The 27,761-nt window shown below is 41.5% G+C and overlaps 1 protein-coding gene across 1 annotated transcript; it reads left to right on the top strand.

Moving 5' to 3' along the window:
* ZFX (zinc finger protein X-linked) lies at positions 1-14,163 on the top strand. Its single transcript, XM_033147232.1, has 8 exons — positions 1-387; positions 4,278-4,367; positions 5,073-5,642; positions 7,918-8,067; positions 8,488-8,631; positions 8,716-8,850; positions 9,270-9,410; positions 12,163-14,163. The coding sequence occupies exons 2-8, from the start codon at positions 4,307-4,309 to the stop codon at positions 13,347-13,349; spliced, it is 2,388 nt and encodes a 795-aa protein (XP_033003123.1). The 5' UTR covers positions 1-387; positions 4,278-4,306; the 3' UTR covers positions 13,350-14,163.
* The last annotated feature ends 13,598 nt before the right edge of the window (positions 14,164-27,761 follow it).

The raw sequence follows: 27,761 nt of genomic DNA, 5'->3' as shown, positions 1-27,761 counted from the left end.
GCAGGAGCGGCAGCTGCAGCGGGAGGGGCTGGCAGAAATCCGCCGCCCTTGCACTTCCATCTTCCCGTCCCTGGCCCGGTTCTTTCTCCTCCGCCCGCCCGCTCGGCCCGGCCCGGCCCGGCCCGGCTCCTGGCCTGAAGAGCAGGCGGCTCAGGAGGCAGCAGTGCCGGCTTCTCCCTTCCGCATTTCCCTGGGTCTCTCTCGGGCAGTGACGTGACGTGCTGACGGCGGCCCGGCCCGGGGAGCTTGGCCGCTTCCACTCAGCTCCGAGCTCGGCCCCTCCCTCCCCTCCGCTCCCGCCCGCCCCGCCGCTGCGGCTCTACCACCGAGATCGGCCCAGCTACGCGCAGAAAGGCCGCGCAGAGGCCGCCGCCGCCGCCCCGCCCGGTAAGCAGCACGGGACAGGCCCCAGCTAGGCCCTTACCCCGCGCGGGACCAGGCCTCGGCGCCCGCCGACGTGCAGGCCCCGAGAAGGCCGCAGCTAGGCCGCGGGCCCGGGCTCCGTCCTGCAGGAGTGGGCCGTGAGGCCCTGCTCCGGGCCCTAGGCGGCCGCAGCTCCGCTTCCAGAAAGGGAAGAGGCGGCGGGATGGCGCGAGGCGCGCGGGGAGCAGGTCTGAGGCGCGGGGCTGAGGGGGCGAGAGGGGCCGGGGCGAGTCGGAGGGAGACGGTCTGCAAGGAGGAGGCAAGATGGCGGCGGCAAGGAAGGCTGAGGGAGAGTGCCGGCCGCCATCTTGAATTCTTCGCTCCTGGCCCCAGACAGTCCCCATTACGGGCAGGGCAGGGCGGAGACGGCGCCAGTGGGGGAGGCTCGCCCCTCCCCTCCTTCCCTTTTGTTGTGCCCAGTTGTCCTGCTCGGCTGCTCGTGGGCCAGCTCCAGCCCCGCAGCCTCCCGCTTTTGACGGACTGAGCGGCTTTTCCAGGCCGTTCCGCTTCCAACGATGCGGTTAAACGATGTCCCGTCTCCGCGGGGCACGAGCAGCGCACATAACCGCCCCCAGGCTCCTCTGCAAAGGGGGCCATGTTGCATTTAGCGCCAGAGTTTATTCAAGGGACTCTTTTTTTGTGGGAGTGGGAGGGGAACTATATATATATCTGTGTGTGTGTGTGTGTGTGTGTGTGTGTATAGTCCACCCCCCCACTCCCTAAAAAAAAAGATAATATATAAAAATACTTCATGCCAGGGAATATAGATGCCTGTCTCTGCATGCTGGGGAAGACCAACTGGCTTCATTGTGAAGGGGATGCAGGATCGCTTGACATCTTTCATGGGGTGTTAACACTTTCGCGGGGTAGAGGTGGCGCAACGCTAGAAACCAAATTAAAAATGCCACACTAGGCAGGCTTACTACATTTCTGCAGTCCAGCTCAAGCTCACCCAATTAAATAGGAAAAGGCAGTTTTCTCTAGGTAACCCACAGTGCAGCCTCTGGGAGTTTCACTCACATGTTAGGATGTCAGATGAAGTGCCCCAAGGTGTGGGATTAGTGGTTTTTGTATTTCTTAACTGTAGTATGTGAAGTACACAGGTTGGGTTACTGTGAATCGGGAAGGCCACTGAACGTCATCAGTATATCCGCTGAGTCTGAAACAATAAAAAGCTATTGCCAAATGAACGTCTGAAAAGCTAATGGGGATTGCATAAGGACAGCTTTCAGTTTTACAGACAATGGAAAAGGGCTTCTAATGTTGTACAACTTGCTTTAGGAAGGAAAAAAACATAATTTACTAAAGTCTCCTATGAAGTGCATATGAAACAATCAGGCAGGGAGATGAGACTAAAAAATGATTTTCTAGAGTATATTTGTGTGTGTGTGTGTGTGTGTGTGTGTCCACTTCCTGTGGAGTGAGTAGAAGCAGAAAATAATGTACGTGATAATTTCCTTAGATGCTTTAGTAATAAATTTCAGCTTATTTTGGACTCAACAGCATTTGTGCAATGAGCAAATCAAAAGCTTTTAACTGTCCCGAACTTCTGTGGGTATTTAAATGCATGTAGAGTAGTTTTGCTTGCGACTAAGGATGCAGTTCGAAAAACACAGTTTCTCTTTATTCCTTGCACATTAGCATCTCAATATTTAAAATTTTCATTATGAATAAATCATGGATTTACTTTAAAAAAGCAACTTATTGCTCATTAGTATCAAGAAATTTGCTAATGCTGCTACTCAGCTGCTTTTCATACCATTAATTACTATGACATACTTCTGCCCCTCCTGTCTGAGTTGGGGACACCATAGGTCCACTTCTTCCTGAATGGTCCAAGAAGGTGGTTTCTGCTCTACTTCATGACATACAAAATGCCTCAGGGTTCTATTTTATCTCAGTATTATCTTCAGTATTTAGAAGCCATGGGAGACAGTTGGGAGAAACCATTGGGAGGTCTGAGTCACAATATTTACAGTTGTCATGGACTGGCTGGATGCAGAGGAGTGGTGGGAGGCACCAGCTGGAAAACCACCCAGGGAAAGAAGGATCAGAGTCAGGGAATTGGTGGTGGGATAACGGGTGGTCAGAGGGAGAAGGCTGGGAGGAGGAGGTGTTGGAAGCTGAACAGGTAAGAGGGTTTGGTGAGCAGGAAGAGTCTGGCAGAGTCCAGAACCAGAGGCAGACGAGGAGGCTGGAGAGGAGAGGGGCCAAGAGTCAGAGATGAGTCTGGCTGCTGAAGAAGGCAAGGAATTTCCCCCTGCTGTGGCAAGCTCTTCCCCACCCCCCAGAACCCAACGAAGTGTGAAGAGGGAGGAGCAAAGACCGGCAAGCCGAAGAAGTCTCAGGTTGCTTGGGAAGGACCCTGAGGGGAAGAGACTACTTAGGGAGTTGTGGGAATGCCTCACAGCTGCCTCTTTGGGGCAAGACCTACTGGGAAGAGTTGCTGTGCTCACTACGCCTAAGCTGCTTTTATTTATTTCAATAAAGAGTTAAATTCACTGACACCTTCTGAGTTATTGCTGACCTGCTCCCAACTCCTGTCTTGACATCAGTATGCAGATGACACTCAGCTCAGTCTCTCTTTTCCACCTAAGTATCCCAAGAAGGCTGACCAGATATCGGGATGCATATTGGAAGGGATGAAATCGGGTGGGGAAGGCTGAAACCTAATTCAGATAAGAGGTTCTGTGGGTTGAGAAGTTGGCTGATCTAAATAGAGGTGTGAGACTTGTTCCAAATGGGGTTGCACTTTTGTTGAAAGAGCAGTTGTGCAGCTTGGGGGTGCTCTTGGATTCATTCCTGTCCAGAGATGCATATATAGTGGCAGTGGCCAGAAGTGCCTTCTACCAGCTCAGGATGGGTCAAACCCATGCACTCGTGACCTCCAAAGTGGACTACTGCAATGTTGTTTACATGGGGACTGCCTTTGATGATGGGTCAGAAAATTTAGTTGGTGCAAAATGTGGTATATAGATACAGATAGAGGTCATAAAGTTTTCTCATCTAACACTGTTTCTACACCAGCTGCAATAATTACCAGTATGGTTCTGGGCCCAATTCAAAGTGCTGTGTTTATCTTCCAGGTTTGCTTAAGGATTGCCTTTATCTGTACAGCCCAGCCTGTGCCCTAAAACACGAGGGGGAAAACTTTGGTTCTTCAGATGTTACTGGATTACAGCACCCATTATCCATGATTATTCAGCATGCTTGCCTTGGGGCCAATAGCCATTGTAGTTCTGAGGCATCAGGAGGGCAACAGGTTCCCCACCCTTGTCCTAAGATCTTTTTCAGAGGTCCTGTTTGTTTGTCTGCCAGTAAGATAAACTTGGCTATGGGGCACAAAAAACAAGACCTTCTTGGTGATGCCCCCACATTTTCAGTGTAATTGACCTTTTCAATTTTTTAAAATAGTTTTGAAAACCTCCTCAACACTGTCATTTCTTAAGATTGTAAATGAGCAGCTTTCTAATGCTAATGCAAACCTCTCTAATCTATCTCATACAGCTTTGTGTCATTCTTTTTCATATATGTTGCTTTCTGAGTGTCACAAAGATATTTTGAATGAACAGATATGAGGTAGGAGTCTTTTGCCCTGATCCAGCTGTGTCTTCCTGCCCCCACTGGATATGGCAAGCAGTGAGGGGATCAGCACAGCATATCAGCTGTGTCCCCCTTGTGAATGACAGGATGCTTCTCACTTTGCAGTCTTGGGGGCAGGTCCTGAGGAATTGACTCTTTACTTGACAATATTTTTCCCTGTTGGGATTTTTTCATCCATGAACTGAGTTCAATATGCATGCCACATAAATATTGGAAGACTAATCAAGAGCTTCTTCATTTTGATTTTATAGACATTTCTGACTGATGAGAGTTAAAGGCCATGGATGAAGATGGGCTTGAGCTACAGCCACATGACCCACATGCGTTTTTTGATCCTACAGGTATGACAATCTAAAATGGATTTATCTAAATGCAATTGGCATGATGTAGCCTATTTGGTCTTTACTGAATAACAACAGACTGGGTTTAAAAAAATAAAAATTCTCTACTCCCCTGCCTGAAAGTCTAAATTCATTCTGTTACATAGTTAACATGTTTTGAGAAGTACCTTGATGCTAAAACAACTACCAGCCACCACTAAAAATGCACTATATAATCTTTTAAGTATTTCTGTACTAATATTGTTGTTTACCATTTCTCTAGAATAGGACAAAAATAATTATTATTTTCTTTGGATACCAAGTATAATGTGGGTTGCGTAGGAGGTTGTTACAGAATGCTTGGGAAGGCCGAGATCGCTGACAACTGGGTTAGCACTTCCTAACCTTTACACACATTTTCAGTTTTCTGTTCTTTTTATCAGTTTTAACGTCTTCCAATACTTTCCATAAAGTCCTACCCACCTGACACTTTTTCTCAGTGAATTCTAGGTCTTTTCAACCCTCTTTGATTTAGAAGGCACAATAAGACCAGCAGGAGCTAACAATAAGCTTGTAAACTTTTTAACTGTATGGAATGTGACACATAGGGAATAATCCAAGAACTTGCATATGATGTGCGGGGAAAGAAGTCATAAATAGGTCTCATTTTCATGAAACCTGAAACTATACTGTCACAGTAAATTTGATTATTTTTATGTATTTCAGGAACTGATGGAACGCATTTGAATGGAAATGAGATTGTTGTTGAAATACAGGAAACAGTCTATGTCTCAGATGTGGAGGATTCTGACATAACAGTTCATAACTTTGTCCCAGAGGATCCTGATTCTGTAGTAATCCAGGATGTAATTGAGGACGTTGTTATAGAAGATGTTGAGTGTCCAGATATCATGGAAGATACTGATGTATCTCAAACTGTTATTATGCCTGAACCAGTGCTGGACACTGATGTCACTGAGGAAGTGTCTTTAGCACACTGCACTGTTCCAGAAGATGTTTTATCCTCTGAGATCACAGCTTCAGCAATGTCGATACCTGAGCATGTGCTCACAAGTGCGTCAATGCACGTACCTGATGTTGGACAATTGGAACATGTTGTTCATGATCATAGTAATGTTGTAGAAGCAGAAATTGCCACAGGTTCTCTGGGAGAAGATGTAGTTTCTGAAGTTTTGGTAGCAGATTGTGCCTCTGAAGCTGTAATTGATGCCAGTGGAATACCTGTGGAACATGATAATGACAAGGGCAACTGTGAAGACTACCTTATGATTTCCTGTAAGTGTCTGGGTGAAGTATTTCAAAAGCCACAAATTTATTTACAAATTCCTTAATCCAGAGTACTTCCATTGCTTCACTTTTAATCCCTTGGACTTCTGTGGTGTTAATCTATGCTGAGTACATTTGTAGTAATTTAAGTAGCCGCTGGTGAGTTGGGGGAGAGAGAATATGGTAACCATCATATTACTCAGTGGTCGTGAGTCTTGATTCCTCCCCACCACCACTCTGTTAAGAAGAACCGAGGACGAGCTGGACAAGAAGGGGTTGCAGGGTTTAGGATGGTTGCTGTAACATGAACTGACCCTGTATGTTAATGTCAGCACAGCACTATACCTTGGCAGTACTATGCTGACAAATGGCATTCATTTGTCAAATGCAACATAGCAGCAATGCACAAAGTCATTTGAAGGCGTGGCACTGAGCAGAGAAAGCATGTGGTGGGAATTGTTTGGGGAGAACTCTCAATTGTCAGGCTATTTAGCCAACATGATTCCACCAGTGTAATCCTGTATGATGCATAGTAGAATTTTTAGAACTTTCTAGAAGCATAGTAGGATGGGTGGGTTTGTTTATAGCCTAGGCACAGGATATCAATATAGTGCACTAGCATAGCTATAATATGCAACCTTATGTTACTCAGCTATAAAGATATAGATCCCACCTCTGTATCAATATTCTAAATTCTTCGTTCTAAAACTATATATACTTTTTATTCTCTTCAAAACAAAATATAAATCCACACCCTTTATAATTTGATGAGAATGCTTATACAATAATTGTGCTAAGTGAAAGTTTCCCTATTACCTCATACTTTGCTTTCAGCCTCCCAAACAAGCTCTACCAGTTTTTAAGTCATGAGTTTGATGCCTAATTTGGTGTTGCCTTGGCCAGTCTGTAGCAGTTTATCAAGCAAAATGAAAACATGCTTCTAAATTCAAATCTCCACTTTTTACATACGGTAATTCATGTATCTGTTCAATGTGCCATGTGACAAACTGTAGAAGGAGTGTTCTGAGGCTTCAGACTCACAGTGTCTCCATCCCATTCCCAGTAAAGTTGCAACCTAGTATTAGCAAAAACAAAAGATGTAGCAAGCAGGGTGGAATGAAAATGGATGAGACAGGCTGCATGAGCTTGCCTTGCATAGAATTCCATTTCAGCTGTTGTGGCACAAATAGAGGTGTGCACCACCTCATATATAGTTCTAGGTAGGATTGTGCTGTGCTGCATCATCGTCAGCATTTTCACTGTCTGTTGATAGATCATGAGAGCACAATTTATTCATTTTATTTCATAAAAATTATATACTGCTTGATTGTAGCAAAAACCTCAAATCATTTTTTTCTATTTATAATCACCCCGCTTTCCTCAAGGCAATTGCAGATTTATTGTTTCACAATTTGCTATTACCAAGGCAAACTACAAAGAAACTTGCATTTTACCTTTAACACGGCTATTCTGTGACTTTGGCATGTGGGAAGGGATCCTCCAGCCCCCAGGCCTAATTAGGCCCACCAGGCTTATCCATTTGACTTGCAAGACCAGTTTGGACAAGCTACAGTCACCTACTACCCTACTCCTGATTTTATCGGGTGTGGGGCAGATGAAGGCACAAGCCAAAAGGGCTTTGCATGCACATTGATCAGCTGATGTGTAAAGAGGGATTTGCAAGCACCCACAGTCAGCTGATTGGTGGGTCTTGCGAAGCCCATTGTATAGCGCTCACAAGGTTCTGACAATCAGGTTGTTGGGAATTGTGAGTACTATGCATATAAGTCTGCAGAATTCCCACAGTCAGCTGGTTGATTGGTCTAGTCCATAAACTGCAATCACTCAGCTGGTTGTTCAGGTCTTGTGAAATCCAATGTACGTGACTGAGCCAGCTAAGGATCCAACTCCAGTATGAGAACTTCTATGAAATGCTTGGTCCACCAGGGGTGGAAGAGATAATGATCCAGCCCACCAGCCTGTTCCAGTTCCCCACCCCGTGTTGCTTCCCTGATTTATTGCCATTTTTCAAGTTTGGTCACATGCTAATTAAGAGGAATGTTTTATTTCAGTTAGGCAGTGCAGAAGAGCATTTTGAATTTATCTTCTTAACATATCTCACTACTTTTCATGTAACTAGAATAACGAATTATAGAAACATTTCTTTCACTGTCATTTATAATTTTACCGCATTTTAAAATATTTGTACAATTGAAATGATAAACATTTGTCTTACTGCAATCAGTTTATGTTGGATTGACCATTTTATTGTTTTTCTCTGTAGTGGATGATGCTGTCAAGGCAGAAACTGATGATTCTGTTGACCTTACAAGAAAAACTCTGTCAGAAAATGATCCTTGTAAAATGGATGGCATTTGCCCAGAAGTCATCAAGGTGTATATTTTCAAAGCTGATCCAGGGGAAGATGACTTAGGTACAGCATTCTATTTTATTTTATTTTATTTTATAACTTAATCTAAACACCAGTAATTGGAGGTTGAAGGACCAAAGATGTGCTCTGGAGAGCTATCATTAAGACTCCTCCTTTCCCTCTAGTTGCCAAACTAGAAATAAAAATGGTGGAGAATGTGGCCTTTCTGACATGTTGGCTGGTAGCAATAGAAAGTGGAAGTTAAGGTTTAGGCCCACTCTCCCTTGTTCTTCTCAAAGTATCTCCAGGAAATTAGTTGCTGAGTCTTAACCTTTCATAGTATCTCCCTTTATTTGACTCAGGCTTCTTTCAGATGTTGTGTGGGGAAGGTGTAGATTATTTTCTATTGCTTATATTTAAACCATAATGTAGTAGAAACTTGCTTTTACAAAATACTTTGACCAACTTTTTTCCCCCACCCAGGAGGCACAGTAGATATTGTGGAAAGTGAATCTGAAAATGACAATGGAGACACATTAATGAATCAAAATAGCAGTGTTCGCATTCCAAGAGAAAAAATGGTTTATATGACAGTAAATGATTCCCAGCATGAAGATGAGGATTTAAGTAAGTATTTGACCTTTATTTAGGGTTAAGAATTTGTTTAAAATGATACAAAATTTGTATTATATTGTTTTTTTCTTTTCTTAGATGTTGCAGAAATTGCTGATGAGGTATATATGGAGGTAATTGTAGGAGAGGAAGATGCAGCAGCTGTTCACGAACAGCAAATTGATGAGAATGATATTAAAAGCTTTATGCCGATAGCTTGGGCAGCAGCTTATGGTATGTTGTAAATCAAAATACACTTCCCTGTAGTGTTAGCTCATGCCACATGAAATTGGCTCCCACTCCTATTTTGTGCAAACAAGCAGCCACATGGTGGCTGCTGGGTCGTGAGCAGTTTATGGGTAATGTTTGCTTTGGGCATCTTTTTATTATCCAACCATGTTGTTGGTTTGTGATAGGGTGATGAAATCCATAGTATGAGTCACGAACAAGTGTAGCAAGAGGCTCACTGTGTGGAGCAGCATTCAAAGGTTTCTATTTGAGTGTGAATATTATTTCATTCAGTGCCCAGGTTGACTGCAAAAAGGCATAGAACAACCATTTACTAACTTAATAATTTTATTACCATGTATAGATTCCGTATTTTGAATATTCCTTAGAGTGCTGATGATATGTAACCTTCCATCCTCCATTAGGTAATAACACAGATGCAGTTGAAAACCGAAATGGAACGGCTAGTGCTCTCTTGCACATAGATGAGTCTTCTGGTCTTGGAAGGCTAGCAAAACAAAAACCAAAGAAAAGGAGGAGGTTGGAATCCAGACAATATCAAACAGGTAAGTACCCAGCAACTCTAGTGACTCTTTCAAGAGAAAGAGAATAGAAATGCATTTTCCTTGAGCATTTTAAAGGTTTTAAAAGCACTACCATTTTGATGCATTCTTTTTGTGGTTTTGTGCTTTAACAATATCACAAGCTCACAAATTTAGAACTGTTAACAAAAAAAATGAATAAATTACATGAATAGTCAGGTTTCGGCAGAAAATTATTCATGGACACAGTGTACACCTGTTATATACTAATAGCAATGTAAATCACCAAGTACCAGTCTTTATATATAGCCCAAACAGCACTATTCACACACAAGAGGGAGATATCAGTAGGTTTTGGGAAACCCTGAAGTTTGTAAAACTATACACCCCCCCAAAAAAACAAACCTTTAAGGGGGGGAAAGCTTGAGTGGGCCAGAGCAAAAAACATCGCAGTGAGAACTGAACTAGAATGCTAACTAACTTTTGGTGGTGGAGTGCAGGGTGAACTGGAGTATCCTGGAAGACAACTTGGTTGGTTGGAACCTCAAAGGAGAGTAACCTGCACTCACTTAATTATAGTGGGAGATTATGTAGATTGCATATGTGGCTATGCTCTGTACAGGTGTAAATTACTTCAATACAGAGTACATTTTACCAAAAGAATGTTCAGTTTCTGGCATTTTGTTTTGGGGTGAGGATAAGGGTTAGACAAAAAGCTTGTAATTTTTAGAAACATCTCTAATGGACCCAGTGTAATGAATTACATCAACTTATAAATTACTTATAAATCCTCAAGATGTGACTCACTTCATTGTAAAGATGGGTTAACACAAGTGTTTTTGTCTTTAAGAATGCAAAAGTCCCTAGTAACCAAAATGCAAAGGAAATGAAATTGCACTAAGATACAGCACGTGGAGTCACTGAGGAAGGCAACAGTTAAAGTAAACCCTACCCAACACCTCCTATGAAGTCGTACTGATGCAAACATACCCCCAGCATTTTTAGGGAGAAAAGAAATTGTTAGATACATTATTCTCTTGCAACTACTGCCAGTGACTGATACATAAAATGTGAGAGGATATATGCATCTGTAAGGGTTCTGCTGTGGTTTCTCGCGAGTAAAGAGGCTCGACTCAGGTCCTGTATATTTACAGGTTTTATTGTGCAGATATGGACAGTGCAGAGCTCAAAAGTCCATGACCAGCTTAGTCACTTTCAGATCCTGGAAGTGGCGCTTTTCAGAAGTGCCCCTAACATAATAATTTGGGCACCCCCCTCCTCCTACCCTCCTTACGTTTTACACCCCCTACGTAATTGGGGTGACGGAACTGTCGTTGCTCCCTCTTGTCTGTGCCCGCTGAGTGGGTGTTGGGTCTCTGGAGCATCCCCCAGCCCCCTCTCCGTTGGGCTGCTTTCCTGCCTCTCGCTCCCACTGGAGATTCCCCTGCTATCCCCGCGGTGCTGAGGCTCTCTATCCCCTGACAGCCCCTGCACCACCCCACTGGGCGCTGCCTGTTCCCTGACGCATCTATTGTGCTCCCATTGCAAGCACAGACCTATTATAGCAGCTATGAGCACTGCCTTCCTGGCAGCCCCAACAGTTATGTAATACGCAAGCATGGTTCATAAGGAGGGGAGGGGAGGGATTACTACAACAGTTCTGCCCTTTTGGCATAGCTCCGGTGGTGGAAGCATGTTGTTGTTGTTGTTGTTGTATGCCACTGTTCAAAGATCACAGGATGGTTCACAACATAAAAATACAAAATGAAAATACATAATAAAACATTTCATCAAGATCCATGTATTCTGTGTCTGGATTAACTTGCTTCTCATATTTGTTTTGATTGCACAATGATTATATATAATTCTTATCTCATGCTACCTGTTTGCAACTGTTATTTTGGATTATAGTTAATATTAATATTTCTGGTAGCTTACTCACTTATCTGAGAGCCGTACAAAGCAACAGAGAACAAATAATTATCTTCAGTTTTAAAATTAGAAATTCCTGTACTGGTGGACTCTTTTGGAAACAGTTGTCCTAAAACCTGACAAACCTGATTCATTCACTGCAAAGACTCCTATTATTACAATGCACCTTTAAGAGATCTTGGGTTATGCAGTTACTGACATGTCAAGGTATTCCTTTAGGCAGGTTTAATTTGCTTAATTAAAGGATGTGTTAGCACTTGACATTGCTACCAAATACTGAAGTGCTGCAAGTCTTCTCCCATTTGTGTTGAATGATTTTGCTTTAGTTCTGACACATTATTGTGGCTAATTTAATTTAACAGAGCTATTATTGCCAGCCAATATTTAAATCCTATGGATTTCAGCGAGTGGGGCTGCAATCCTTTACCTACTTATCTGGGTATATGCCTTGTTAACTCAGTCAGACATATGTGCTTGACTGTGTCATTGAAATGAATAAGATTTTGAAGTGCATAACTTCAACTTACATAGCTGTTAATACATATACAGTGGTGCCCCGCTAGACGAAAAACTCGCTAGACGAAGGCATTCGTCTAGCGGAAGGCAGCCCCGCTAGACGAAAAAGTCTATGGGGCTGCCTCGCAAGACGAAAAATTTTCGTCTTTTTTTTTCGTCTAGCGGAAGTGCAGCTTGCATTGCTGCTTCGCTAGACAAAAAACCCGCTAGACGAAAATTTTCGCAGGACGAATTATTTTCGTCTAGCGGGGCACCACTGTATCAGCATATTTCCTTTCTGTTTAAGGAGTGCCATTTTCATGATCTGGTTTTTGCTTTTATTTTACAGCAATAATAATTGGACCCGATGGCCATCCTTTGACAGTCTACCCCTGTATGATTTGTGGGAAGAAGTTTAAATCTAGAGGCTTCTTGAAAAGGCACATGAAAAACCACCCTGAGCACCTTCTTGCTAAGAAAAAATATCGATGTACTGATTGTGATTACACTACAAATAAAAAGTTAAGTTTGCATAACCATCTAGAGAGCCACAAGCTTACTACCAAGACCGAGAAGCTAATTGAATGTGACGAATGTGGGAAAAGTTTCTCTCATGCAGGGGCTTTGTTTACACACAAGATGGTGCACAGGGACAAGGCAGCAAACAAAATGCACAAGTGCAAATTCTGCGAGTATGAGACAGCAGAGCAGGGATTACTGAATCGTCACCTTCTAGCTGTGCACAGCAAGAACTTTCCACACATTTGCGTGGAATGTGGCAAAGGATTTCGGCATCCGTCAGAGCTCAAGAAACACATGCGAATCCACACCGGTGAAAAGCCCTACCAGTGCCAATATTGTGAGTATAGATCGGCTGACTCTTCCAACCTGAAAACTCACGTAAAGACTAGACACAGTAAGGAAATGCCCTTCAAATGTGACATTTGTTTTCAGATATTTTCAGATACCAAAGAGCTGCAACAGCACCTCATTATGCATCAAGAAAGCAAAACACATCAGTGTCTGCACTGTGACCACAAAAGTTCAAACTCGAGTGATTTAAAGCGACACATAATTTCCGTTCACACAAAGGATTACCCCCATAAGTGTGACATGTGTGACAAAGGCTTTCACAGGCCCTCAGAACTGAAAAAACATGTTGCAGTGCACAAAGGCAAAAAATTGCACCAGTGTAGACATTGTGACTTTAAGATTGCAGATCCGTTTGTTCTAAGTCGCCATATTCTCTCAGTTCACACAAAGGATCTTCCGTTCAGGTGCAAGAGATGTAAGAAGGGCTTCAAGCTGCAAATGGAACTCAAAAAGCACATGAAAACACACAGTGGTAGAAAAGTTTATCAGTGTGAGTACTGTGAGTATAGCACTACAGATGCCTCAGGTTTCAAACGGCATGTTATTTCCATTCATACAAAAGACTACCCTCACCGTTGTGAGTTCTGCAAGAAAGGCTTCAGAAGGCCTTCAGAGAAGAACCAACACATTATGCGACATCATAAAGACATTGGGCTGCCTTGAGGACTCCTTATTCTGTGGATTTGAGAAGGGTGTGTGTAAAAGATTCGCTTTCTAGGCAGTCATTGTATTATAAAGCAGATCACACAAACAAACTAGCGTGCATTTGATTTAGTGCTGTATACAGATAGGATTATTGCTTCTAGTTGACTTTTATACATTTTGTTCATTAGTGTGTTCTGAATTCTCTTCCGTTTAATAAATGAGGAAGGATAGCAACAATAAAGTTGCATTTAATAAAGTAAACCCTGTCTCAAACTGAATTTTTCAACCACATTAGTTCTCTGAAATATTTACCTTAATGACATGGTTCATATTCAGTGACCATATTAACAGTTTTGTCATGAGTTAAAGATATATTTTTAATTTGCTCTTAATAAAGCAGTCATAAAGAGATTGTATAAAATAAACTGGAGGAAATTAATGTCAGAAGATAACATTGTACCATAGGACCCACTTATTGTTTCATCTGATATTTAAAGAATTTGTGACACAATCTTCATTTGAGTAGTTACTCATTACTATTCTCCATTATTTGGAGTTCTTTTTACATAATGTTTAATTCTTCCATGATAAGTAATAGTTGGTTGCTGGGAGCATTTATTTTCAGGAAGTGTGAATTTAAAACTTCAGGTATTTGTTCATACATATTAACTATCTGCTTCTCTGCCTTTTGGTTCTGTATTACAAATGCATTTGTGTTTTGAAACTTATTGCTGATTCATAGTGCATATGGATACATTTGTTTCAGTTGTTGGCAGGATCAATTGACTGTTGTTAAGGTTACCCCAAATTAAAAATCATTTTTGTTGCAAGACTCCATGAAATATTTGGTCCAATCATATTTTTAACTATCTACCAGCAGCCTTGGACAGCTTTTCAAAGAGTATAAACTGTATAAAGGGAGCACATTAGATGGAGCAATAAAGAATAGAAACAGATGCCATCTTCATGAAGAACTTGTTTTCCAGCAACTTTTTGTATATTTTCTCTATTATAAGGCAGTTTTTAGTGATGCCTCCTCCCCATTGCAGCCCCTCCAAAATCTACTGTGGAGAGTCCTCAAACTTCCAGTGCAGGTTTTGATGGAGCACAGAGAGCTGCAAGGAGGAGTAATTGTCTCCTTCCCCCTGTGAAACATTAGATGTCACAGCTTTTCTTAACAGAAGCGTTTCAGTAACAAGTGTGTAGTGGTCTTCAAATCAGTTTATTAAGTAGTAATTATCTAGAGTTCGTCTAGTTCTTCCTTACCTGTTTATACCCTTCTGGATAGATGTTGCAATGATCACCTGTGCTCTGCAAGCTAAGGCTGCCATAACCTGCTTCAAGGCAAACAATGTGCTCTTACAAATTTTCAAGTGCAGTAAAACGGGGTGGGGTGGGGACTCCAAAGCATGCTGTAAGGGATGACATAGTCTGGTGTGTCTGGCTTGTTGGCTTCTTCAACCCCTTCCCTTCTGTTTGGTCCCAAAAGTACACTGGTCAAATATAATGAGATGAGACGGAAGTTCCAAATGAACTGTTTTTGCCCTATGCTTCCTTCACCTCTCATCAGAAACACAATATCCCTATGGTATGTGGTCAGAAAATATGTCTGTACATTTCTTCAAATAGATACCTCAGTATTGCTGGGTTGATTGGTTTTGCTTAATGGAAACAAGAATTACTTGAGACAGCCATATGTAAACATGAACACTTGATGTGCTAACATAAAACGTTTTGTTTTATACAAACCTAAGTGTGTTTGATTTATGTGCAGCTATGTTTGTTTCTGACCTTTTGTGTTTGGACTGTTGCAATTGCATGTTCACCAAACTCCTGGAATAGATAGTGGGGACCTCTAGTAATCAGGCGCACACATGACTTTTGCTCCAAGATGCACATGGCTATTTCTTTATCTTTTAGTAGATTTAAGCAGCGCTTGTGTATAATACTGTAAAGATTCTAGGTGGTTTCTTTACTGTGGGATTTCGGCCTGAAAGCCTGGTCCTAAAAGCACTAGTACTCATTGATTCAGTGGAAACTTAGGTGCCTCAATTTTCATTGAAGTCCTGCCCAAATTTCCAAATAATTTGCAAACGTTATTTTCAAGCCTGTTAAAAAGCTATTAAATCTCAAATTCTCAGTCTGCTGCTGAAAAGTATTATCCATATTGAAAAACACTTTTCTTGGACAATTACTCAAATTAGGAACAAAAAAGTGACCCACTTCCTATTTTTTAAAAAACATCATCTGGAATCATAAATACTTGTTTTGAAGCATAATTTTGAAAACGTACGCAATTAAGAGTTTAGTGAAGTGGATTTTGTACAATGTATCTGTAAAAAGAGCAAATCAAAACTAGTTATTGTTAATGTAATAATAGTTACAGGCTAGTTTTATTTGATTAGCGAATGCTATAAAATTGATGTTTCAGTTCCATGTTTTAAATGGTACATTTAAAAAAACCAACTGAGAACATAATATAAATAATTGTTCTGTAAAAATGCTTGTTAAATACTATATGTCCCTCCCTGTGTACACTTTGTAAAAAAAGAAAAAGAAAAGAAATAGAGTCCTATATAGGGATGTGTAACGTTGTATTGTGTACTTGATGATAATGTGAAAAAAAATAAAAATCAGACTATTTTCCTGTTAATGAATATTCATTTGATAAGCTAACTCTTTCACATATTGCCACCAAAATTCATGTTGCTTCCTCTTACAATAAACTTGTTAGCTGAGCAGAACATTACTTCCCTGGAACATTCAGAGATGTCAGGGACTAAATCTGGGACATTCTTCAAGGGTACTGTGTACTATATGATGAAACTGATGTTGACACTAGGATTCCACCAGTTCCTTTCTCTAAATAGTGAATTTTGTTTTGTGAATTTTGTGTATTCCTTTTTTTAACTATTTTTCTAAAGCTCTTGATGTAAAGATAAGCTTAAAAGTGCCTAGGGACTGCCTCCAAAGTTGCAGAATTGGCAAAATTATGATTACATTGTCTACAGAATGGGATATTATTTAATGCTACAGTACTGCAGAGCCTGGAAGAGCTTGCAAAATCAAATAAAAACATAACTGAAATAGCCATGAAACATTAGAAACTAGCAGCCTTGTACCCAGTGTTGCTCAGAAATTCTAAAAAAAACAACACCCACAAATAATTGGTGAAATTTTGAAAGTCCACCCTCTTGATTTAAAATGGTGCCTAATTGCATCTAAACATACACAAAAACCTGCTCCTTGATCTCAAATTTTGGTGATGGTACCCTAAGAGGTGTCCAAATGCATAGTAGATTATAAATAAATACTGTAAGACAAAACAGAAAAATACGGGATTTTACTTTTTACTTCACCTTTAAAGTATAGGTTGGCAGTTCTCATACAAGGAAAAAACTAGCACAGCATCTGCAAAGATTTCTCAGGGGCAAAGTTCTAGTTACAACTGAAGGGGACCACTTCAGAATGATATGGAAAATAGGGAAGTTAAGAACATGCATTGGAAGAGACCCTCAAGTGCTGAGCACACTGGCCATTTCTGAAGCAGAGCTATAGGAGCCTTTACCAATCTGAGGCCTTCAGATCATGTTCTCAAATCACTGACTTGGCTCTTACAGGTTTATTGATGTTTTATTTATCTAGTTTTGATCTTCAACTGCATTGCAGTGGGCTATAGCATGCAGTGTTGAATGTTGCAGAATATGAATAACCAAGAAAATATAAAAGATAACGGTCCAGATCATCTGTACAGTAGGTTTCATCATTGTGGACTGAAACCTTCGCCAATAGGTGGCAATAAAGGATAAAAACTGAAGTAACATCTCTCCCACACCACTATTAAAAATAAAAGAAGTTTTCCAACTAATCCTAGCCAAAAACATAAGATACAGACAATATAATCTCTGTACTATAGGGCTGTGATGGGGCTGCTATTCATCACTTGTTTGTTTTTGTCTGGAAAGGCAGATATTGTCATAAGGCTATTTAAAGAGTTCCTTTCTACTTCATAACATTTTCACATGTCTCTGAACACAATGCAGTGTGTATCGGCACAGAAATGCGCACCAAGGGCCCTTTGCTCTTGTGCCAGATTCCTTTTATTTATTTATTTTTAAGTCATTGTGGACATTTTAGCATGCCCCTATCAAAACCTGCCCATTTCAGCTGCTGTTTGTGTGAAGAAGACTCGTTTGGCCTTCCCTGATGCCATTTATTTGAAACACGCTCCCAAATAACTGTTAGGATAATAGCATTTTATTATATAAAACCTAGGAGAGATTTCCATTTAACGATAGGGCATGCAGCAGAACCCTGTAGAAATAAATCCCATGGACTTAAATGGGACTTGCTGTATGTAGGGTGGCCATGCCGTAGCGAGCATGTTCTTCAGTGAAGGAATCTTCTGTTTGTAGGCCTGTCTGTCCAAGGTCTAGTTTAAAGCTAAAGAACCATACGAAGGGAGAACAAGAGGGGTGTTGAAGTTGCCCATCAACACAACACCACAGACTGAGGAGGCACACAGGGCCATTTTCCCCACAATGGTGTTTTTACATGAGTAGAATGTGTCTTTTTATTTAACATGCATCTCTGGGTTATTTGTGGGGCATAGGAATTTGTTCATTTCCCCCCCCCCCCAAAAAAATATATAGTCTGTCGTCTGCCCCCAAGGTCTGAGGGACAGTGGACCAGCCTCCTGCTGAAAACGTTTGCTGACTCCTGTCCTAGGTGATCTTGACTGTGCTGAGCTTTGACTATTTTCATGAGTGTGGCAGTAATTATCTTACTTGAGTCAGAAAATGTGGTCTGATGTGGACTGTGAATTATTGTGGCCAGTATTGGGCGGGAAAGTCCAGATTTGAAAACTAGTGCAGAAATAGCCAGCTCTTCTTTTTAAAAAAAGCATATATAAATCTTCCATGGCTACAGATAAAATTTGGGCATGGTCTAAAGAGATCTGAGCAGAGTTGGGAATGGGCAGGAAATCAAAGATAGAAGTGGGGATTTGTTGACTGTTCTGCATTATAATCTAACCACAGTAACCATTCCCCTTTGTTCCCTACTAAGTATTTGTTGCTTCTCAAATACCGGTATCTGATATAAATTCCAGTTTCTTTTAAAGCCTGTATACTGTTAGCACATTAAATTGATCAAACCACATGCAGTATATTCAAATATTGAATATGCATAATTGATTCTGAACACTTATTTTTTACCGGTAGCATTAATTAAATAAAATAGATGTGCAAATTGGATTTAAAGAACAGTTTTGTCTATGCCTATCCTGTGCCTTTCATTGCCCGTTATATGTTAATTTTCCTGACCTTGTTCATAGGATTCAGGCACATTACCCGTGTACCTAAAAAAATTATTGGATGCCTGATGGTTTCAGCTCATTCCAGGTCCACATGAAGTGGACTGTGCTGCCCGGCACAAGCATGGTAGTTAGCAAGGTGTCTGTGCTGTTCAGCAATCATAAAGGCCACAGTTGTACCACATATATATATATTTCGGTAGTTCCTGTAATATATATAACTACTGAAATATATCCAAGCTTGATACCAGAGCAAAATCTCAAGCTTGAGGGGACAGACACTATTTTTCTTAAGAGCTAAAAGTTCTACAGTGGAGCTCATTCCAACAGATGTGGTTGACATGTAGGAAGCTAGCTAAACTTTGGGATGAATGTTTAATGAAATCCACAAAATTGCTGGACTAAAGGTGGCTAAATTCCCAAAATTGGCTTTCTTAAATCTTTTTGGTGGGGAAAATGCAGGTGAGCGCTTTAAACCACCATCTTATTTTTTCACAGCAAAGATCCTTGTAACTAGGCACCGGAAATATATATGGAAGGAGCCTCCTTGACAAATTGGTATAATAAGGTCTGGAAATTGGCACTTGTTGAGAAACTCACCAATAAGTGCAGAATGGTACAAGGTATAAACGAAATGAATCCGTTACGGCAGAGTAGCATAGCTTCATTATGCATACAGTGAAGAACGGCTATAAAGGACTTCATACTTCATATAAGCATTTCTGATTGCTTTGGCAGCCAGCAGCAAAAATTCTGATGTGCTTGCACTGACTGCCTCTGCAAGAAGACAATGTTTCCTTGCACACCCTACTACTGTAAGACTTTTTCTGAAAATATAAACTATCTTGTGCCCCCATCTTACATTTCCTGCCATCCTGAATGGGAAATAGCAGGAGTGCCAACAAGTCTTTTAACAGTAGCTAAGCCAGACCTCAAGCAAATAAATGGCACAAACTGATACTACGGTATTTTATGTGCCAAGAAAAGGGGAGGGGTGAGAGAGCAATCCACTGAAAGGGAAAGCATGGGGCGGGGGTGGGAAAGTGCTGGCCAATGATCAGGTCTCCTCGCCCAAGAGTTAACTAGCCCAGAGCTACAATGGAATTAACAGTACAAGCAAATGAGTTCATCTTTGACTAATGGTATTATAGTCAAGAACAAAGGAATGACTAATTATTCATCGCTTAATTGCCCACTCCCACCTACCTTTTTCTTGAGCGTTAACAAACTGGTCTGGAGCCAACTGTAGCATCAGCTAGTAATAGTTTTAAGCACCATTAGGCCACTGTCATGGCAATTTAAATTGTCACTTTCTATTAAAAGGTCTAAACTCCAACGGGTTTCGGCGGAAAATGTGCTGTTCTTCCAGTGCTATTAAACAAAGACACCCTCTTCGTGCAATGTCAGTGGAACACATTTTAAATAAGGGTTCAGCTGCACCACACTAATTTAAACTACAGTATTGCTTTCTGCCAAAGAATAGAACCCTGATTTGGGCAAACACCCCCCTTAAGCTCTGTGACAGTTTCCGTGATTACCCTTAACACATTTAAGCCTGTGTGCGTGTGTGTGTGTGTGTGTGTGTGTGTGTGTGTTACAGTATCTCTAGGACTTTCACAGTAAAAGAGAATTGCATTTTAAAAGAATTTTTTAAAAAAATAATCTTGTGATTATGTTCTGTATTTAATGATCTTTTATTAATTGTAGAGTGTATGTGTGTGTATACAAACACATGCACACACACACACAATATGTTTGGCAAATTAAGGGGTGGACAAGGACAAAAAGCTGCAAAAGAGAGAGACACTGAGAGTTTGGGTGTGGCAGAACTAACTGAAACAGGTGATTAAACCAAAAGCAGTCCAATCTGGGGCTTTTCGAAATTGAAAAGCAGGACAACACTTTGGGCTTTTCCACAGGGACCAGGGAGAATCAGTCCTGTGAAGATGCTGAGGAGCTCACCAACAGAGCATCCTTAGGATCCTATGAGTTTAAAACCATTAACCTGAGCTGGAGGTTCAAGATGCAAGCACAGTAAGATGACTGAGAGCTGAGTTAATGGCTTCGATATGAAGGTGGCTTACCTTGCCAAGCCATCTCACCCCTTGCCTTTTCCTGTAAGACCAACTGCAGTCGTTTACAGTCATCAACAGGTTTTCCACACCCATCAGCCAATCACCCATTCCCACCACCCTTCTGAGCAATACCCCTTCCCCACCCTCTCACTATATATAAGGGTCTGGTGACTTCTGTTTCAGTGTAACTGAAGAAGTGTGCATGCACACGAAAGCTCATACCAAGAACAAACTTAGTTGGTCTCTAAGGTGCTACTGGAAGGAATTTTTTTTATTTTTTTATTTTGTCTTGCCAAGCAGAGTTAGCTTACATTGCCAGAGAAGGCACCATAGCTCAGTGGTAGAGCACCTACGATTTGCATGCAGAAACCCCCAGGTCCGATCTATGACATCTCCAGGTAGAAGGACCAAAAAGAAAGTGATGGGAAGGCTTTTTGCCTAAGACTCTGGGACAAGGGTCAGCAACCTTTTTCAGCCGTGGGCTGGTCCACCGTCCCTCAGACCATGTGATGGGCCGGGCTATATTTTGAAGGGGGGGAAATGAACAAATTCCTATGCCCCACAAATAACCCAGAGATGCATTTTAAATAAAAGCACACATGCTACTCATGTAAAAAACACACTGATTCCCAGACTGTCCATGGGCCGGACTAAGAAGGCGATTAGGCCAGATCCGGCCCCCGGGCCTTAGGTTGCCTACCCCTGCTCTGGGGAGAGCCACTGCGGGTAGCCAAACCAGACAATACTGGAGTACAAGGGCAAATCACCTGACCTCCATTAAGGCTGCTTTCTGTGTCCATTGCTGCTGTTTGGTTGTGTCCAGGGTGACCGCCGGTGGATGACACACCTGGGAGTATTGCACCTATTTCCAAGTACATACTGTAGTGAGAAAGAGAGAGACCCCCAATTTTAGGTTAATTAAGCTGTGTACCCTCTTCTGATTACTCTTCATCCAGTGCACTCCCACCACTGGTTTGGGAAGCGGAGTACATATGACATTAGCCCCAATCCATATCTATCAATGCTGCATTTTTGATGTGTTTCCCCCCAAAACCAGCTTTGATCCAAATTGAGAAAAAGAACAACCTATGCCGCCAATGTGTACACAGCATTAATTGTCCACCGCCTCCCCATTCACAAAGACATTCTGCACTGCGTCCTGAACGCCTTCCTCTGAATTCCCTCTGTCATAGTCAGAGGAAGCCATTACAGATATTTTTATGCATTTAAAGTGTGAACATTTTAACATCTTAAATGATATTGCAATAGTAATGTTGCACATGACAATAAAAAATAACATGTTTTATCAGCCTGGTTTATCTACCTCACTCCTCCTGGACAAAAGAGTGTGCAAAACATAGACATTTCTCTGAGCGACAAGGAATCAGAAAGAATAACGCAATTACAATCTTTGGTATTGGTGGCCTAATTTAGACACTGAAGAATATTTGAGCAGTAGTAATGGCTGGTATTTTATTTCAATGGCCTTTGAAGCTTGTTCCAGTATATCAGAGAGTCCCTTATGTCATGTGCAATACGTTTTCACTGAAGTGTATTAGACTTGTTAGAAGTAAATGAGTCATAACATTTCAGCTCCCTCTGTTATGTTCTCGGCTGTTGCAGTTATTGCTCTGAAGGACACTGAGACAGTCATCTTGAGATAAATATCTCTGTGATGGCTATAGATACAATTTTTATGTCTCCACAATTACATTTCTAACTTCAAAGCACTCCACATTTTACCACTTTACAGCCATGAAAAAAACCCACGTCAGAAATCGATTCACATCTGACCCTCACGAGAATAATATGCAAGGGAGGGGGATCGAAAGTCATTTTCTTGACAGAATTAGGAACACTTTCTGCTTCCAATTTTTTTTACAAGGGAGAAAAGAAGATACCTGCACTTATCAGATAGCATGTGAATTCAGTGGTAATCGGGGAACAAGTAAGCAGGAGAAGGACAACATTATGACTGAGAGGGTACAGATAAAGCAAAGAGGTTATTATAGGTGCCCCTGGAAAGAAAAGGCAATGGAAGACAGACAGAACAGGGCTTTTATCCCAGACACATTATGGGAGAGGGAACAAGGCACATATACACAAGCAGAAACCAAGGGTCATTGGGAATCTGCAAAGTGTTTAAATCAATGGGATATTTGCATTCACAACAGTGTTTTATGACCATGATAACAGCATGGAGCAAGTCACCCCAAGGGGCAAAATGATCAGGCAACAAAGCCATTTATTTATCTGCTCGTTCAGTTGCTAAACTGCCCTTCAGCGTAGAGATCCCATTGACATTTTTTGGATTTCAAATGTTCTGGCACTCTGGCAGAGTATAAGGCACTCATTTCCGCCACAGAGTAGAGTCAACCGTCACTGGCATCTCTGTTGTTTTCTGGCTTGCCTGAAGAGTCTACTGTAGGAAGCCACTCCAGAGGTAAAGCCAAGACAGAATGGCAATGGCAAGCGGCCTCCTTTTTGCATGGCCAGATGTCTAAATGAAGCCAACTAGATGCTCCAAAGCAATCACACAGTACCAAAGGTGGGGGGGGGGCTTTAATTTTTGTGGTTTCTGGCGAAACATCTCTACAATGTGTCTAGGAGAATAAAGCTGGAAGATTCAGGACAGACAAAAGGAACTACTTCTTTATGCAAAACGTAAAGGTAAAGGACCCCTGGATGTTTAAGTCCAGTTGAATTTGACTATGGGGTGCAGATTTCATCTCCATTTTCAGGCCAAGGGAGCCGGCATTTGTCAGCAAACAGCTTTTCTGGGGCATATGGCCAGCATGACTAAACTGTGGCAGCCCCGCAAGCCGCCTTTTCACTCTGCGGCTTGAAAGGTTGCCGTGGAAGCAGCAGCGGCTGTCCAGATAGAGTGCACCTGCGCAAAATGTCACGCGTGCACACTCCATCGTCGGGCCACTGCTGCTTCCGCGGTGACCTTTTGAGCTGCAGAGCTAAAAGGCAGCCCCACGAGCTGCCTTTTCGCTCTGCGGCTCGCAAGGTCGCGGCAGAAGCAGCGGCCCAGCACCAGAGTGCGCACACGCAACATTTCGCGCGGGCGCACTCCGTCTGGGTCGGCGCTGATGCTTCTGCGGCGACCTTGCAAGCCACAGAGCGAAAAGCAGCAGGGGCGGGGCATCCCCACGAGCCGCGGTGCCAGTGGGCAGGCCCCGGGCCGGAGCAACCTTGTTCCGCAGCTTGCTCGCAGGCCGCGGAGCAGGTTTGCAAGCAGGCTGCGGGGCGAGGCTGCCTCGCTCCATGGCTTGCCCGGGGCCCGCTGGTGGGGCCTGCTCAAGTGTCACCCCCTCCCCTTGAAACCGGGACAGACCACCCCCATCACGACACCACTGGGCTCTGCACACCTAACCTATTGGTTTCATACTTCTTTCTCATCCATTATTGCTGAAGAACAATTGCTTGCAACTCTGTGCATGACAGTTTTTCCGTCTTCCCATTCCAATTGCATGGTGTGATCTTCCAAAACAGCACATGACAATTTCCAGCAGATAATAAAATTTGAAAATTTCCTTCACATGTAAATTTCCTTCACATGTATAGAAATGCTATGCATGTGCTCACACGCCTTTGTGTATCTTGCAACAGGCACTGGCCTCATGCTAAAAGTCTGTTTTGCCTCCAGTTTGAGGGGCCAAGTCCCATGCTTAATGCATTTCTACATAATATTTTTGACAATGAGCATTTCAAGAAGATGAAATATTTTGAATGGCAACAAACAGAATAACTGAATGTAGTAGAAAATAGCTGCTTTGAGATACAATGGAATCTCAAAGGCTGATATGAAGGTCAATGCTTTTTCCAATTCAAATGATTTCCCATTACTTACTTTGTGGATTTCTACCCAGTTTACTTAATGCATCACTTTGGAGGGACCTTGTACATTAACGCTGCTGGCAGCATAATGGCAGTGTTCTAAGATTTACATTAGGATAAGGTAGAACTTATGCATTTGAAACCACTGCTATTAAGAGTCCTATTACAGGGTTGTGTGCATAGCCAGACACATAAGAAACACACAACTACAGATGTTGTATTTTGTGCAGTAAAAGTATTATGTATATTTTTTATAAAAAATACATGTGAAGTTGCTTATCGGGTATTAATCTTTTTATTTCTTGGTCCTGGAACTCCTATATTAATTCTCATTATTTCATGCTAAAATACAGACGTCTCCTATGGAATCCAGATTCCTAGGGTTTGATATGTTGATTAAAAACATTCCATTTGACATTAATGCATACCCTTTAAAATGAGTTAAGGGACTCAGATAGGCATTTGTGGCAATTTCCAGATAGAAGGGGAAAATACATTATCCATTAGGTAAAAATTAGGAACCAAAGGGTGGTATTCAACTAAGTTTTACTCAGAATAAACCCACTGAAATAATGAACATGACTAAGTCGGCCCATAAATTTCATTAAGTCTGCTGTGAGTAATACTTGGTTGACTACCATCCAAATAATGTCAAAACAGAGTTCCAATCAACTGAGGAACCAGTCACTTTGCTACTGTGTAAACAATACCTACTTCCCTCATTTTGACTAATTCAGTTTGAATAGAAGCATTTGGAAAATTCAGTCCTGCAGCTGTCTACCTGATGATGCCACCATAATTATCCATCACTACTCCTTGGAGTGATGGAACTCTGATTCGCCTCTTCAAAGGCCCTTTAAGCAGCCAAAATATTCTCTCCATGGCATATATTTCCCAGCCTGGAGAATTCCACAAGGACATAGATGCACTTCATAAGAGGCACCCGGAAATCTTTGATACAGAAAGAAAAATATTGAACTTATCTAAAGCTGGATTACTATCTAGAGACTGTACTTTGCTACATCAGATATGAGGACCATATAAATACCTAATGCTGCTAAGCACCTAAACCCAATCAGGAAAGGCTGCATAGTTGAAAAGGTCAATCACCACACACCAGAATAGCTTATCTGCTAACAGGTGGGTGGGTGTCTGTGTGTGTGTGTATATATATATATATATATAGGAACTAAAAAACACATCAAGTCAGAAGAAGTCCCTTTGATTCTAGAGGGAATTTTTTAAACGCATGCTTAATTATTTCATAGATCTAAATGAATTCTAATGTGGAAATCTTATAATCACTTGGTTGGAAGTCCCATTGAACACAATGGAGCATGCTTCAGAATACTTCCTCAAAGTAAGTCGCATTGAGTCCAATGGGACATACTCCGAGCCAGGTTTGTGTGTATACCATTGCAGCCTTATTTAGGCTTATTTGCCTCCTGTATTTATTTATTTTGTTCTTTATCTCATAAAAAATAAACTCCACTTGATTGTAGAAAACCTCAAAGCCTTTAACAAAAGATAAAACAGTAAAAACAAGAAAAATTCACAACCCTACTTTAAAAATACAAAAGTTAAAATACTAAAATAGATTCAAATTACCTCAACTTTCTAAGTAATATTCTAAGCATAGATGAAATTTGATGCTGGGTGCTAGATGAAAGGAATCATCTTATTCAGGCCTATGTGATCATGCATTGAAGTGGAACGTTTCTCTGTTATTGCTCTTCTATACAGAAATTTCACTATATAAGCCTTCTTTTTGTGTTTAGGTTTTACATGATAAGGGCATGATTCTCATGGAACATCTTATGCTCAGGTATGCCTGTCATGGATGAAGGGTGCACAGAGGTGTAGGAAGGTCAGGTGGTACCCGGCGCGGAATTTTTTTTTTGCAAACACCCCCCCACACACACATTTATTTATTTGCCTGCAAAAATGGTTTTACGTTATTTCATATTTTCTTACAAAGGAATAATAATAAACTTTTATTTATATCCCGCCCTTCCTGGCCGAATTCGGGCTTAGGGCGGCTAACATCAGATACATAACACTGGTATAAAAACAAACAATAATTAAATTACCTCCTAAAAACATGTCAAAATCAAATTAAAGTCTAATTAGATGGCTTTCCACAGGGTTAGGGTTGGGAACAGTAAGTGCTCCACTGAATTGAAATTTCAACCTTCACGACATAGGAAAACGGCCAAGTAAATAGCTATTTTCATGGAGGAGGGACAAGATATTAACTGATATGCATGAAATTTCATATATAGCTATATAATCCCTAGTGTAGTTTTTTTATGAACCACCCTAGTAGGGCAGTAATTGTTCCTTGATAATTTGTCACCCCCCTCCATGATGGCACCCAGGGCGACCCGCCCCCCTTCCTATGCCCCTGAGGGTGCATACCGGTACACACAAAACACTTATAAATCAAGACTTTCCCCTTCATAATACAGGCAGCAACTGTTTTAGGCATGTCTGATGGATAGTTGGGAATATAAATGCCAAAGAATTACAAATAAATGGGCATTATACAGGAATTGGATAGAAAGGGGTGAAGCCAAGCCAAACATACAAGCTCGAATGAACAGACTGTGTACATGGATAAAGATCTGAAGAACGAAGGTCTGTCCAGAGGGGAGGGTGGGAGGGCAGGGGGAAGGGGGGGAAAAGTCTCCTAAAAGCTTGGTTGTTTACTCAGGCCTACTGGAGATGTTTCAGAGCGCTACCTTGTTCAGTGGCTGTTTTAAATGTTGCATTTGAAATGTATTAATTGTATTCTGAACTTTGTTCCTATCTTATTGTACTTTGATTCTTTTTCTGTAAATCAGCAGCAGATTTTTGTTAAGCGGTATATACATTTTCTGAATAAATAGTAAGTGGCAAAAAAGGGGGGGGGAGAATGCCAGCTATTTATATGCTAGGAAAGTGAGTGCATGTGTGTCTAGTGCACCTTAGAAACTGCTGTAACATGCTTTTGTCAATAAAGATGCTTTTGTCAATTAAAAAAAAAAGGCATGTCTGATATGTGCGTGATTGCACACGTGCATATTGCACTGAACCCAGAAGTGACCTAAAAAACATCACAAAAAGTGGTGGAATAGGAGCGGGGCAGGATCAGAATGGGGTGTTTGCAGGCTTTTCCAGGTGTTTCAAATATATGCGATTTCACTTAAACATTTGGTG

The sequence above is a fragment of the Lacerta agilis genome, chromosome 4 (genome assembly GCF_009819535.1).
Source record: "Lacerta agilis isolate rLacAgi1 chromosome 4, rLacAgi1.pri, whole genome shotgun sequence".
Taxonomy (NCBI): Eukaryota; Metazoa; Chordata; class Lepidosauria; order Squamata; family Lacertidae; genus Lacerta; species Lacerta agilis.
Note: the sequence above shows the minus strand (reverse complement) of the source record. Positions and strands in the feature narration are given on the sequence as shown.

Bases quoted from the DNA above. Each gene is read 5' to 3' on its own strand.
- ZFX (XM_033147232.1), top strand. From the start codon at position 4,307: ATGGATGAAGATGGGCTTGAGCTACAGCCACATGACCCACATGCGTTT. The intron at 8,851-9,269 runs GTATGTTGTAAA...ATCCTCCATTAG, and splicing joins AGCTTGGGCAGCAGCTTATG to GTAATAACACAGATGCAGTT. The intron at 9,411-12,162 runs GTAAGTACCCAG...TTTATTTTACAG, and splicing joins ATCCAGACAATATCAAACAG to CAATAATAATTGGACCCGAT.